General features: G+C 40.8%; 1 protein-coding gene across 2 annotated transcripts in view; it reads right to left on the reverse strand.

The window, feature by feature from the left end:
• Window positions 1-1303: 1303 nt before the first annotated feature.
• hace1 (HECT domain and ankyrin repeat containing E3 ubiquitin protein ligase 1) overlaps window positions 1304-16676 on the reverse strand; it is a 29929-nt gene continuing 14556 nt past the window's right edge. For both annotated transcript variants that reach the window (XM_080040066.1, XM_080040065.1), the window contains exons 18-24: window positions 16255-16404; window positions 15092-15288; window positions 12455-12586; window positions 9612-9710; window positions 9104-9174; window positions 7720-7833; window positions 1304-3869 (exon numbers count right to left, since the gene is read on the reverse strand). In XM_080040066.1, coding sequence (XP_079896192.1) covers window positions 3767-3869; window positions 7720-7833; window positions 9104-9174; window positions 9612-9710; window positions 12455-12586; window positions 15092-15288; window positions 16255-16404 — 866 coding nt within the window. In that variant the 3' untranslated portion in view covers window positions 1304-3766. The remainder of the gene's footprint in view (window positions 3870-7719; window positions 7834-9103; window positions 9175-9611; window positions 9711-12454; window positions 12587-15091; window positions 15289-16254; window positions 16405-16676) is intronic.

The raw sequence follows: 16676 nt of genomic DNA on the forward strand, positions 1-16676 counted from the left end.
ACTCATTCCCAGAAGACTTTCTTCATTAAATAATATTCATATAGACAACTACTACCTTGAGTTATATTACCCTAATCCCCTCCAGTGTGGATCTGTATGTGATCATGCTACTGTGCTTCGGTGTGGTTGTTGATGTGGGACTATTATAGCATAATGATGCATAGTAATGCTTCCATTGGTGTATTATTTAGAATACATTGTGTTTTATCACATTGAATACGCTGTCAAATGGTGCTCTCAAGTGTGTGAGATGAAGATCTCTGTTACAGAGCATTGATTTAGATGTTATTTACATGGAGTGGTATTGATACTGGCGGGGGCGAACCCATGGTTTAAACATTTAGGAGGTCCAAATAAGAGCATTTCCCCCCAAATTTAAAAAAAAATAAAATCACAATTCTGAGATCGGATAGTTTCTAATGTGGAGAATTAATGTACAATCCCTATTACGAAAAAGTTGGGACGTTATGTAAAACATACATAAAACAGAATTTGTTAATCCTTTTTCACATACGGAGTGCAGGTACTAGACTGGCCTGTCTGCAGTCCATACCTGTCTCCCATTGAACAAATTTGGTGCATTATGAAGCACCAAAGAAGGGCTGGTTTGGCCCGTGGACACTAGTCTGATAGTGTAACAGGGTGAGAGTGAGGCAGAGGTTGTATCCAGTGTAATGTGCTGTTGGGACAGAGCAGATGCAGTGCTCACTAGATGGTTCGGGGCCATTTAGCATCAGCAGACCCGCTCCTCTAAGCTGCTGAACAGCAACACACACACACACACACACACACACACACACACACACACACACACACACACACACACACACACACACACACACACACACACACACACACACACACACACACACACACACACACACACACACACACACACATCCTTGTACTTATATCTTTGTGAGGACACCCATAGACATAATGCTTTCCATAGCCCCTTACGCTCAAAACTAAATGCCTAACCCCAACCCTTACACTAACCCTAACATAAACTTAATTCATACCTGAAACTTCAAACCTAGTGTTAACCCCACAACAGCCCTTTAAAGGCCTGTCCCAAAGTAAGAACCGGCCCAAAATGTCCTCACTCCTGAGGTCTAAACCTCAACTCACAATAATAGTTGTACAAGTACACATTCGCAAACATACACACACACACCACTGTGCTGTGTGAGGAGACGTGCAACAATCAGCTGCTCCCTCACCCCTCCACAAACATGACAACTGTTTTTTTTCCCTTTGCAGGTCGCTAGAAACCATAACCAAATCACCTGGATTGTCTAAACAAAGTTTTTATTAGATAAAAAATCTCAAAGCACAACATAATATTTATGGTAAAATAATCATTTGATACTGAATCCATTTTACAGGAATATGTATAAAGGCTTCAATAAACATTAACATCGGTTTACAAAAAGATTTCAGTCTATGCATTCAACACAATACTGATGATATGACCCAAATCAATATGTACACTCCCTTTACAAATGGACAGACTTTGTGATATGATGAGGATAAAATCACATGTTCAGCATGCAAGGTGTCTGTAATAATAAAAAATAATAATAATGCATTTAAGATGATTCCAGCTTTTTATGATTTGGCACCTTTGAGCCAAACATTTGTCATGTAGGTATTCTTGTGTGGCTCCTTGTGAAAGGGTCTACTCAATGGGAACACATACAGACATAAAGTTATCACTGAACAAGATGAGCTATTCATTCCTGAAGCACGAGTACAGATAAACATTAAAATACTTAACAAGACTTTCCGATATAAACCATATGACACATGCAGTTGATGATACACAGATGACGGTGTGTAGACAAATGGGACAAAAACGTAGCCATACAGTGTGTCCCATGCATACTTCGGTGTTTGAGTTTGAAATTAAAGGTCACCAGAAAATAAAAGAAATATTTATCCTTGGCATTCATTGTAATGTGTACAATGTATTTTACCAAAAGACTTACAGTGTCATTGCTGTCATTTGATTGGTTGGTGTAGTATCTGTGTGGGGCACATGACCGTTATCACAAATCCACCGCAACCCAACCGCAAATACATTGAGTTCAATGTTCATTCATATTCCTACTGGTGGTTTCCCGCAGGAATCTGGTGGTGAAATACTGAGTCCTTTACGAAAGGGGCTGAATTTAAATAATGTAAACATTCACACTGGCCAATCAGATGTATCCTACAAGAACTTGTTGTTAAGGGGGGCATGAATATGTTTTGCGCGCATGATCAATAAATAATAAACAATAAAAACAATCTTGTATTGCGTTTTAAATTTAATAAAAAAAATGTACTACCCACTTCCATACGGTCTATGTTGGCAGGGAACTCAAAGCAGAAAGACATCAACACTGAGAAGAAGAATTTGTTCACGTATTGAAAGTGATATTGTCATCGCAATATTCAACGATGTTATAGCATGTTCCGCTCAAATTTCATTTTCCCTTCAGTAGTCAGTCTGGGGCTGCGGTGAATTTCTCAACTTTTGCTCAGGAAAATTTCGGAACGTCCAATCAGCGAACAGAGCGAGTGGCTGAGAACGATGACGTCGAAGTCGCGCTCCAGTTTCAGTTGAATGCTGCGTTCCTTTATACTCGGAACTCGGAGATTTCTGACTTGGTAGTTCCGAGTTCCGACCTGTCTGTGTTCCAGTGCATCTGCTCGCGAAAGTATGGACGCCGACAACCTTTCTCGTCTAAATAACTACAAGGTAGGCTCTATCAAGTTACCATTGCCAGGTACCGGTAGATCCATAGACCACAATATGTAGTGAAGTCAGAAATTTCCAAGTTCCCTGAACAACTGGAACGCACCGTCAGAAGCCGGCTCATGACACACGTGACGACCAAACGTTATGCGATTGGTTGGCTAATCCAGAGTGGCACTGGGCAGATCCAATAGTTTTAAACTTCAACAGACACCCGCCTCCAAGTGAGTGAACGTTTGCCAATTACAGCACTTCCAGACCTTCTGTACAAATGAAATTAAGTACGATAATAGATGTAGAATAGAGTAGATGTAGAGAAAATTTGATTTAGGCAATTATGCTATGAGGCTAACGCTAATGTACAATTCTCCTGGTATGTGGGCCTGATATGATGCTGGCCCTTTAAAAGAAATCTGCACAATGAAACTTTGATATGGATATGAAGCCGTATTTGATTGACTGCATGTTTGAAACCTGATCCATTCCATCCAGTCGGTGTAAAGACATTCAGTAAGCCTGAGCATGAACATGTTTTACTGTTGTTGTGATAAATACCCTGTGTTTAAAGTAGAGGATGAATGCTATCAGTGATTGTATGCATGAAAATAGTCAATGCGTACAATGCCCCTAGCCCCCATAGAGGCTCAGTCCTCTTCACAGCAGAACCCAGGTTAGAATCCAGCCCGGGTCAGTTCTCTGCATGTCATTCTCCCTCTCTGACCCATTTCATCTCTGTCTCTCCAAAACTGTCTTATAATAGACCTAAAGCAAAAACACCCCCCAACAAATAATAATAAAAAGAAAAAATGTCAAAGATACTAAATGATTTGCATAAATTGCCAGCCAGCAGATAGAAAGTATTGTCCAGGACTGATGTCCGTTTGGTCTGTTGTCCTCTCCAGCAGCTCATTAGGAACAATCCACATTTCCCTTTTTATTTGTCCAGCAAAAATCACAAACCCCTGCCTACACAAGGAGTGTTCACAGAGAGGGTTAGACTGCAGCAGGAAGTGACATCAGCATCTATGCCATGGTGTATCCGTAGCTCCCACAATGCAGTGCGACCAGCAGCCGGTCTCTCAAGGCCTCCTGGCTGGGGTATTCTGGTAGTTTCAGCATGTTGATACTGCAGGAAAAAGAGAAAGAAAGAAAAAAAAGGAGTGGACATTGGTTAACATGGTGGAACGCTGTGGTCATGACAACTCATATATATATATAGCAGAGCTGAGGTCTCCAAATAGCGTTCCAAAAAGCAGCTATGTGAATTACCCGTTGCACACTGGCAATTCACACACCTTTTTCCCCCATTTTCAAAATGTTTCTTCACTGCCAATAACACAGAAGAGACACACTGCCCTCTAGTGCTCAGTAATATATGACAAATGTCTCTCAGTTTAGGCTGTGGAGCACTGGCTCTGTATGCTGCACAATTCATTCTTTGATCTTTGAGGAGTGTTGAGGGGAGGCAGAGAGGAATCACTAGAATGCTTGGTTTCTTCTTTCTTTAACTCAAGAGTTTAAAAGGTTCCTGTTCCCTCAGTAATACTAAAAGGTTTTATGTAATAAATAAATATATATAATACAGGTGAAACTCGAAAAATTAGAATATCGTGCAAAAGTTAATTTATTTCAGTAATTCAACTTTAAAGGTGAAAATAATATCTTATACAGACTCATTACATGCAAAGTGAGATATGTGAAGCCTTTATTTGTTATAATTGTGATTATTATGGCTTACAGTTTATAAAAACCCCAAATTCAAAATCTAAGAAAATTAGAATATTACATAAAATCAATAAAAAAAGGTTTTTAAATACAGAAATGTCGGCCCTCTAGAAAGTATAATCATGCATATGTACTAAGTACTTGGTTTGGGCCCCTTTTGCACGAATTATTGCCTCAATGCGGCATGGCATGGATGCTATCAGTCTGTGGCACTGCTGAGGTGTTATGGAAGCCCATGTTGCTTTGATAGTGGCCTTCAGCTCGTCTGTATTGTTGGGTCTGGTGTGTATCATCTTCCTCTGGACAATAGTCCATAGTTTCTCTATGGAGTTCAGGTCAGGAGAGTTGTCTGGCCATCCATGCACAGTAATACCATGGTCAGTCAACCAGTTACCAGTGGTTTATGGTACTGTGGGCAGGTGCCAAGTCTTGCTGGAAATGGAAATTGTCATCACCATAAAGCTTGTCAACAGACAGAAGCATGAAGTGCTCAAACATCTTCTGGTTGATGGCTGTGGTGACTTTGGACTTGATAACACAGTGGACTAACAGCATCAGATGACATGATACCTCAAATCATCACTGATCCAAATTAAATGTTGCGTTTCATTTGGAAATCAAGGTCCCACAGTCTAGAGGAAGAGTGGAGAGGCACACAATCCAAGGGGCTTGAAGACCACTGTCAAGTTTCAACAGTCAGTGATGATTTGAGGCACCATGTCATCTGATGGTGTTGGTCCACTGTGTTATCAAGTCCAAAGTCACCACAGCTGTCTACCAGGAGATTTTATTTTAGAGCACTTCATGCTCCTGTCTGTTGACAAGCTTTATGGAGATGCTGAATTACTTTTTCCAGCAAGACTTGACACCTGTCCACAGTGCCAAAACCACAAGTAACTGATTGACTGACCATGGTATTACTGTGTTGATTGGCCAGACAACTCTCCTGACCTGAACCCAATAGAGAAACTATGGACTATTGTCAAGAGGAAGATGATACACACCAGACCCAACAATACAGACAAGCTGAAGGCCTCTATCAAAGCAACCTGGGCTTCCATAACACCTCAGCAGTGCCACAGACTGATAGCATCCATGCCACCCCGCATTGAGGCAATAATTCATGCAAAAGGGGCCCAAACCAAGTACCTAGTACATATGCATGATTATACTTTCTAGAGGGCCAATATTTCTGTATTTAAAATAATGTTTTTATTGATTTGATGTAATATTCAAATTTTCTGAGATTTTGAATTTGGGGTTTTCATAAACTGTAAGCCATAATAATCACAATTATAACAAATAAAGGCTTGAAATATCTCACTTTGAATGTAATGACTCTATATAATATATTAGTTTCACCTTTTAGGTTGAATTACTGAAATAAATGAACTTTTGCACGATATTCAAATTTTTCGAGTTTCACCTGTATATAGCTGATTCATTTTCATACACATATTTGCAAGTAACAATGTAATTGTGTGTTTCTGCCCCAGGCAGCCGTGCTGTTTTGTTTGGAATAAATGAATGTTCATTTAATGGCTGTTCATCAACATGATGAAGTCATTATAATGTAGTAATGAATAAGAGTGTCAGACAGTCTTTCAATAGTTTGCATGTGACCATGTCCTGAAAACAACTGTCACGTCTCGCTCTACTCAACATTGAACCAGCTATTTATTTTAAACAGCCTGTTCTAAAGCTGTTGCTGTGTAGGCATATATCTAATGTCACGGAAACTGGATCTCGAAGGTTAGTGTAGAAGGACCCACAGTTAAAGTGACTAGGAGGAAGTGTCAGTTTTTGTTGATGGTAGCACCCCCTTTGGACTGAAGCGGTAGTGTTTTACTACACCAGTGCCTGAAGATATTTGCTAGCCAGTGCCAACTTGCGTGCATTTGTTTGGGAAGCGAGTGAAAGAGAGACGGCAGGATGCATGGCCATGAGGTAATGTATTTATATGTGACCATGTCAGATTAAGCAAGCCTGCCTGCCGGAAATCGTTTGGTCTGAGTTGGCGGGGAATCAGACCCGAGCAAAGGCATTAAGAAAATATAAATAAAAATAGCATTCTTTTCACTGCTGTTCTCGTTTGCTGTTACACGTCATATTTGATCATCAGTTTAAAAATGTTTCAGAGACATTGAAAAGTTTCTCTTAGGAGGTTTAATATGCAACAGGAAAACACAAAGATATGTTTCATCTGAGCATTGTTATGACATTTAACTTATACGACTAGATCGAAGAAAAACTGCACTAGAAAAAGCTTTGACACTGGCTTTGGTTGTTTTTCCATCTGTCCATAAAGAGTTCAAGCAGCCAATAGGTGATGACGATAATGATAATGTTTAGAGGGGAAGGTAAAGTACATCATTATGAAGCTAATATTACATTACAGAGGATTGTATATAAAGACGTTCCCCAGAGCAGTTTAACACATTGCTGCACCCAGACGGTTGACTTTCCGCTATAAATGAATGGCCGTGTTATTGGATGCTCTCTGTCCTTATCAAGAAATATGGTCTGATATGAGCAGTAACCAAACGCCTTAGCAATAGCATTAAGGCGTAGAGAGCCCAGCTGTTCTGTTCTCAGGTGCACACTTTATTTCTGTCACGATAGCTGATAAAAGCACACCCACTGATGGTCTTGTCCTCGTATCTACTTTAACAATAGCAGCAAATATGACTAAATATCAACATGGCAAATAATATATCAATGCAAAACTCCCAGTGTGTTGAATCTAACGACTATGCAAGGTGATCACAGTCAGCTCAAATAACAGCGATCAGTCCATCAACTATTAATTGCTCATGAAGCAGCCTCTCCCGTCAGCTACATGAGTGGCACGTAATGGCCCACATGAAAAGGCAAAATAGGTTTAGACTGAGTTCATAATAGAAACACACACAGGACCAAGACAAGTCAATGTACAATAAACATTTACACTATTGCTCTTTACTATAATGTTTTATACGCTGTGTTTTATTGTCTGCTTGCCATTGTCTGTCAGTTTGTCCTTACTATGTGTTACTGTATCTTCTGAGTCACTTGTGTTGTTTTTAATCTTTGTCATGCATTTTATTTCAGTCATTTTAGGTTGCCTTTTGAATATCTGGTCGGGGACAACAGATGAAACTAGCCCAAATAATCCAATACATACAAATAAATAACATCTCAAAACACACACACACACACACACACACACACAGCAGGCTTGGATAGACGTAGTCTATAGAAAGAGTCCTTACCAGGTACTAGAGGTAGGCAGTAGGTTGGAGGTGTATGGCACAGCAGCCACGGTGAACTTCTGTAGCCCGCTGCCCCCCATCAGGAAGGCAAAGCCCCCGTGAGGAACCCTGGAACTGAGAGACAAGAGCCACTTTTACACAGAGATTGCGGCATATTGACGGAACAACATCACTCCAAAATGCCGGCTTTGCTTGCTTCTGTGTTATTTACACAGAACCAAGCAACGCCGGCCTGCTGGCATCAGTAGCTCCTTTTACACAGCGTTCCGGAATGAAAGAGGTGCTTGTACACAGCGTCAGGTGACGTAAACATTTAGCGCCGCGCCGGTCAGCTGCTTTACAACAACAACACTGGCTGGTGAATTGAGAGCAGAAGTGCTGGAGCTTGCAGTAAGAGGGCCGTATTGACAGACTGCTGTCAAGGGTATAATGGCCGTTGCTAAGGATCTACGACAAGTTTTGATGGATAGACGTCTACAAACAGGGCTACTACTCGTTCATAAAACAATGGAATATTTTTCAACATGACTTTGCATGTATCAGGAGAGCAGGGAACACAGGAGTCATGGTTAATGTCCGACAGGAATCCAGTCAAGACGACGTGAGTATGTTTGGCTGCATATTGACAGTTAGACAGTAACTTCAGGCTGCAGCCCGCAATGTAAATGTTCCGCAGTAATTTTCTCCGTGAATTGTGTTATTTATGTTGGGGGATAATGCTTTGTTAGCTAGATGGAGCTCTTGTTAAACATATTGGCCGATTAGAATTATTATTCATAGAGTGTGCGAGTCTTGAGTTGTGTTAGCAAAACAGTAGCTCTGTGGCCCGTTCGCTATACTTTATCCCTTACTTAGCCTAGCCTAGCTTTCCCATTGTACAACTTCTCCTGGGCAGAAATAGACTCATACACTCTGCAAAATGAAGCGCGGGGGTTTGGATTGAGCAACGGACCTTATGATCAGCTAGATTATACGCCGTTCCTTTTATTTGGTGATTTTTACGGGACATCAGGCCGCAGTGATTAATGTTAAACACACGTCCTTCAACTGCTAACATGGTCGCATGTTTAGAACGTAGGCTATGGAACGTCAAACGCCCCCCTGTTCCGCAACAACAAGCTGGAGCATTTAAACAGAGAGGCGGAACTGATTGTGTCGGGAATCTTACTACCCCCCGAGGTAGTAAAATTCCCGGAACAATCTCTCGCACCTTTCTTCCCTCGTTCCGCAACTGTCGCATTTAAACAGCAGGGCGGAGGGCCGAAAGGCCGGCATATTCCCGGCTTTCACTGGCTGTGTAAAAGGGGCTATAGACATCTCACTATACAAAGATTTACACATTGTCTCTATAGCAACAGACATAGTGTGAATCCAGCAGACAAACCTTCCAGTGACAAACTGCAGCATGAGGACGCGCTCTTCCTGGGTCAGGTTCCTCACCACAATCCAGAACCACTGAAGAGAACACACACACACACACACACACACACACACACACACACACACACACACACACACACACACACACACACACACACACACACACACACACACACACACACACACACACACACACACACACACACACACACACACACACACACACACACACACACACACACACACACATTAGCTGATAGCTAACAGGAAAATGAAGTCATTCAGATTACCAACAGGGGCTATCAGCACTGTGTCCTTGCACTACTTGTGTGTTTATTTGTGTCTCCGGTGTTGCTCTCTTCACTTGTGTGTGTTTCTATAATACATTTTCTTCTTCTACGTTGCATTGTTGAGAGGAGCCTGGGACTGAATAATTTATAAAAGCAATCATGATAACATGTTGAAGTGAGAGCCAATAGTTGAGTGTGAAAGGATTGAGAGGCAGAGCCCACCTGGATGACTGGCTCCTGGAGGTCATAGCCACTGGTGTACTCAGTGTTCCTGTACCAGTCCTCCACATCTATCTCTGGCATCCCTGACAGCAGGAGCTCCTACACACACACACACACACACACACACGCGTGCGCGCACACGCATGCACGCACACAAATAAACAAACAAACAAACAAACAAACAAAACACACACACACAGAAAAATTAACAATTACAAGTGCATGCTGAATTTAGTAACAGCCTACATATTAGGGTTGAATAACTACTGTCCGTCTCTGAAACAATGATAATGGTCCAGTTTGACTGCTTAACTCTCTAAGAAAAGCCCTATTGATTCTTAGACATGCACAGATTGACTTTTTCCCCTTTAGGATACTGATTTTAATCCTTCAACTAAAGCCTCGGTTTGGCACGCATTCATTTGCGTTTCCACTGTCAAATGTTTGGAAGGGTGCCCAAAATAAGCAAACTGTGTCCCGTACCTATTTTTTTCGTCACACTTTTGTTGGGGGTACCAAGCCGTCCCAAATGGTCCCAATAGGGTGGAACTAAACACTGCAGTCTGTTGATTGGTCGACAGAAGTCATTTCTGTGCCATTTAAAAAGGCTGTGACCAATAGACTGTATATACGTATATGTATATGTCCGTCATAAGCCCTGCCTATAAAGTAAGGGTGCTGTCAACATGGGATAGATTTGCCTTTTACTTTTTTTCGGTTATTTTTCTTTTAGTTAGATGTTGTGTATGTTGTGATGGTGCAGGTCTTTGTTTGTTTGTTTGTGTTGTGAAAAAAAAGAAAAAATTGCAATAAATATATTGTAAAAAAAAAAGGGTAAGGATAGTGTCTGCAAAAACACAAGCCAGGTCTAGGGTTACTGTTCATTAGCAACAATACCACCAGTGCTCTTTTGTCTTAACGTTTACAATCTTTAAACCTCAGTGTGTAGAACTCACTTTTTTTCGTTCTTGTACTGCTAGTTTTGTTAAGACAGCGTTTATTATTTTTCAAAAGCTATGTCTGGTGTTATTCTATATTTTTCCATGTTGTCAGTATATGCCCTGAGCATAGGCAAACCCAAGAATGTGTTAGTCTGTCCCTCAATATGTTCACACTTCCCTACTCTCTCTCTCTCACTATTGCACTCACATCTTTAACAACACCTCACATTCTCAACCGGGAGGATATAGTGTATTTGTTGTGGTCTAATTCTATATGTGGTGCTCAACTGTGTTTTCCGGGTAAATTGGGAAAAAAGGGAACCTGAATCTAAATAATATTCTGAAGATATGATAACCTTAAGCAAAAATATCAGGGTTTCATGTTATGTCGAGTGTAAGTGTGTTATTATGAAATGTCTGGGTAAAAAAAAGAATACTTTTATTTCCTGCTTGAACCCAATTTTCTTTTATATTTAAAACATATAGAATATCCTGTACATTAATAAACTTGTATGATAACATGATCAAATAAATAGTTGAATTATTCTAAACCATTCAGCCCTTTAAGTGAGCTGCTCAACAAGGTTTTTAGAGACATGCGTCACACATAGAGGACAATACACCATGCTTGAATACACACATAATACTAGTTAGTACTAGGGATGTCAGGATAAACCATACTACTGAAGTCGTAGTCAATAATAACAAAATCTGAAAATGTGACAGTGCTGGTTTTTCCAAGTACCGATAATAAAAATGAACAGCTTTTGGAGGCACAGAAAATACGACAATAACTCCCAAGAAGAAGGGAAATTGGGCAGTTTACTTTAGTAATGTTAATGCTAATAGTTATGTACGGAGCCCCTCTTCTGACATCTGGGGGGGAAAAAAATCTGTTTGCACGACTTAATGATCTGTAGTAATGTTATATTTGTTTCTTTTTCATTTATTACTTGAAGGCTCCATGCCACTGTTAAAATGTTTACTTATAGTGTATGTTGAAGGACATGGGATTCTACGTTTTGTTTTAGTTTTTTTTACCGTGGTATCGAATTGGCTCCAGAGAACCGTGGAATTTGACTGGTATTGGTATCGACTATTGTATTTCTTTTATCGTGACAACCCTAGTTAGTACTATACATTCATTGTTTGTTTGACTCTGTGCAAGGGATTTATTGATAATAAGGAAAAAAGACAATATTTCCGTCCTTATCCTTTATCAGTATGAACGTTCACACTGCTGACAGACAGACAAAGTGAGCTCCGTTGAGCTGTCAGTGGGGCCGTCAATGACAGTCTGACCGAGACATGTCCAACAAAGCCAGGCTGGGATAATCATCATGCTACACTATTGATCCACGCACGAGTGAGGACGTGGAATGTGCCGACACACACAGAAAAAAAAAACATCTAATGGAGTGAGGGGCTTGAAGGTGACCCCAGGGCCCAACCAGGACAACATTAATCAATCCCTGAATCAGAGCCAGGAGAATAGACAATCTCCATACTTTCTGCTATCTAGTATGGTAGAAAAAAAGGATGTTCCAAATTCTTATGGTCAGATTTAGCGTGCTTGAAAATAACCAAATGTCGTTCTACATTAGCAGCCGTTTCTGAACCACAATCCAGTGTGCACCCGAAGTGACGTCACATTGACGGTGCCTCTTTAGGAAAATAACAGGGGATGCGACGGATATAAAAGCAAGAGGCATGATCAAGGCGCAATGTTATGATGAAATAAATAAGTGAAAGTGTGTCCCAATTGTAGCATACTGCATCCAACTAGATACTTTTAATGGTTAGATGAAGTATGTAGAATAGAAAAAAAGAAAGAGTATGTGATTTGATCGCAGCCAGTGTAAGAGAGGGGGAAGTATGGAAGGTCAGAGGAGGATCACTCACCAATTCATATTCATCAAAGAGCTGGATGAGTGATGGAGGGATGAAGGTGTGAAAGCCCTGCAGGAAGGCATTTATCTGGGGCTGGATCGCCCGAGTCATACGCAGCTCTGTCACCAGCTGGACGTACTCTGCCTGAGAAAGGAGACACACACACACACACACACACACACGTTGGTACGACTATACTTGTGAGGACATTCATTGACATAATGCATTCCCTAGCCCCTTACCCTCACCATTAAAACTAAATGCCTAACCCCAACCCTTACATTAACTAACCCTAGCCTTACCATTATTCATACCTGAACCTTGAAACCTAGAGTTAACCCTCCAACAGCAGCCCTTCAAAGGTCTCTCCCAAAGTGAGAACCGTCCAAAATGTCCTCACACTTAAAGGTCTCATATTATACACCTTTCTGTCAATATTATATGGTCTTAGAGGTCCCTAATTAGTTTTTAGGCTAATCTCACGATGGCCTATTTGTGAAAACATGCTGCAGCTCCCCTCGTTTTATATACAATCTATGAGCTCCCCCCGCCCCTGTCCGGAAGCGAAGCCATTGGCCTCGCCCTCTGTTCATAGCCCTTCGCACGTCTTTGCCGTGCCTGTTACCACGGTTACGTTTACCCGTGAGAAGAACCATGTCTAGTGCTAGTAACGCAGGAGCTCAGCCGCACTTTGAACAGTTTGACATGACCGATCCTTGTCTACATGAAAGACTATGTTCATACAGATGCACTGACAGCCACAAGCTAATGGAAACGACATGTTCACAATCAAAATGCAGCAAAAGATGGAGGCTACTGCGAAGCTAGCTCGGGGGCTGACGGCTAAAAATAACACTTAAATCAGTGAAAACATTAGTTTCAAAGTTTGACTTCTACACTATTACCTTCCAATGCTTTGTCTTGCTAAAAACGAGGCATTGCCAGACTGCTGTGGTGAATATAAATAGGTTATTATGAGCAAAAGATCGATGCTTATCCCGAAGCTAGCGGCTAAAATAACACTTAAATCAGTGAAAAAACATTAGTTTCAAAGTTTGACTTCTACACTATTAGCGTCCAATTCGTTGTGTTGGGGTTATCATAGTCTACTGCACGGTTTCTGGTTTTCTATGACGTCATAGACGGCGAGAATTCTGACTGGAGTATATTGGGGGGAGGGGTGGAGGGTTTCAGAAAGGGGGAGAGTGAGAAAAGGGGAGAGTTTTCTTTTTTTGATACTTTGGCAGTCTCTAGGCACACCGTGGACCCATATTTATGTTCAAAAACATCGAAAAAGTGCATTTTGCATAATATGGGACCTTTAAGGTCTAAATCTCAATTTGGTTCCCACAAAAATAGTTGTACAAGTACAAGTACAAGTACAAGTACAAGTACAAGTACAAGTACACACACACACACACACACACACACACACACACACACACACACACACACACACACACACACACACACACACACACACACACACACACACACACACACACACACACACACACACACACACACTTAAACCTTTAAGATACGTTCATGGATAAATATACTTTACACCACAGTGCCCTCTGCAGGAACAGTGCAGTACTGCACCCTCTAATTAGGACGCTTGAGGCAATAAGCTCATAGGAGACCAACTATGGAAGAATATCCCAGAGATGAACTTAAAGTGCTCATTAAGGCCACCTTCAGCTCCACTGCTGCAGCAGGACACCACAGATATACTTTGAAATACTTTCAACTATATGATGATTCAAGTTAGGGCTCTGTGATAAAACTAACTTTTAACCACAAATATAAATGGATCCATTTTCTTTGGAGTATATGTGTGACGAACACAGAGCGTGCCAGTTAACACGTATGATCCGTCACTTTTCTTGCCCGTAGAGATCTGAATAATTGCAAACATGGACTTCCTGTCTCTGTTAGGGCATTGTTATAAATAGAATACATGGTCCCTGCAATATCCAACATAACACTATTTTTGGGCAATCCGAACAAAGGAATTACTGTCTCTGTATCATAAAAAAAGAATAGAAAGATATAGAAAATAAAATGTGTAAATTATGGCAAAAAAATCAAAAATCTTTTAATATCGATGTTTGCAAATGATGTATCAATACAGTATCGAGAAGATAGGTATCGACATATTTACATGTATGGAAATTTTCCAACACACCTTGTCTATCTTCTTACAAATGACATTCCAAATGACCAATGAAATCTGGTCCAACCGATGACCTTCTGTGGTGGACTGTGGTTTGGTGGACTATAAGGGAGCAACCCTTAGTGTAGTTAAACTAGTTTAGTTTAGTTTAGTTTAGTTTTATTTGAGGAGATAAACAAGATTTAAATGGCAAACAGATGCACATACACATACATAAATGCACAGTTGGGACAAAAGAAACCCCGAAAGGCTTTTAAGGATGCCCACCTAACATTAAAATACAATAAGGTAAGGTAAAGAAATAAAGTCACTATAAAATCATGTTACAAAAATTAAAATACAGGCAAATTTAGGTAACTTACAAGCAAAAAGACAATATGACATACAGTCAGTTTATACATCATCGTAAGCTTTTAAAATGAGGTACATTTAAAGGTGATTTAAGCCCTAGTGAGTGGTGGGTGACCAACCTTATTGTCCTGGGTCACCAGGATGCTGGTTCCTCCAGGTTTGAGAGGAACCTCCTCCATGGCTCCAAACACATCTGTCTCCACAGAGAAGGTGAGCTCCAGACCCAGCTCACTGATGTCGTTATCCAGGATCCACTGCAGGTTCTTAGCATACTCTGGATCTATGGACGATACGTCCTGATAGCTCACTGGGATACCTGGGAAACACACACACACGCACACACACACACACACACACACACACACACACACACACGTGCATGCACACGCACGCACGCACGCACACACACACACACAAACAAACACACGCATGCACACAAACACACAAAACGTGGAATCTTAAGGTTTAGCATTATATAATAATTATACTGTACATTATTAGTCAGATGCTCACATGCTCTATTTTAAAGTGCAGATCATTCTGAGAGCTTAGGTAATATAAATTGGAAATATAATGTGACAGAGTCAGTAAAAGTAATTCTGAATTAGCAACTAGCATTTCCTTTGATTTAGTGGCAAAGATTGTAGTTATATGGAGTGCCTTTAAAAAAATAAAAAATAGAATGTTTAATCGTGTTCCATTTTCAAACTGACTCCAGCAGTGTTTGTATGATACATGTGTCCCAGTTTGACTCAGTTCAGATAATTCTTTATTTAGCCTTTGTTAAACAAAGTGGGATGACCCCATATGTTATCAACACGCCCTGCATTCCAAATCGCATACTTTCTACTATTTAGCATGGTAGAAAAAAGATTTAGTATGTCTCGATTCTTGTGGCCAGATTTAGGATGGTTAGAAAAGACCCGGATGTCTACTACATCCGGCCAAGATTTTTAGTGTAGAAAACAGCATCCTATTTGAGTGATTCTGACCCATAATCCAGAGCGAACCCGAAGTGACGTCACATCAACGGAGCCTCCATATAAAAAAAAAACGGGATGCGACGGATACAAAAGCAAGAGGCAAGATCAAGGCACAATGTTATGACGAAATAAATAAGTCAAAGTATGTCCCAAGTGTATGCCTACTGCATCCTAACTAGATTATTTTTATTGTAGTATGTAGAATAGAAAAAAGAAAGAGTATGCGATTCGGAACGCAGGGTAACACACATATCTGGCCCGTATGTACACGTACACACACACGCCTAACACTGTATTACCCAGTATGTGTTTGTAGAAGGAGCGGGTGAAGTAGATGTTGACCAGCTGTCGGTGGTATAGAGCCAGACCCAGGATCTGACCCGCAAACTGGAAGTAGTTCAGGTGGTCTGGGTTGACGGAGGAGTTACTGTTGGGCTGGAACGTGGTGCCTGAAGAACACACACAGAAACCCGTTTTTAAGGCTATACTTGTGAGGAAATTCATTGACATGATGCATTCCCTAGCCCCTTACCCTAACCCTAAGCATCAAAACTAAATGCCTAACCCCAACACCAACACTAACCCTAACATAAACCTAATTCATACCTGAACCTTAACACCTTTTGAAGGCCTGTCCCAAAGTGAGAACCGGACAAAATGCCCTCACTCTTAAGGTCAAAAAAAGTAGTTGTACAAGTACACCACACACACACACACACTC

The sequence above is a fragment of the Ammodytes marinus genome, assembly GCF_949987685.1.
Source record: "Ammodytes marinus genome assembly, chromosome: 13".
Lineage (NCBI taxonomy): Eukaryota > Metazoa > Chordata > Actinopteri > Uranoscopiformes > Ammodytidae > Ammodytes > Ammodytes marinus.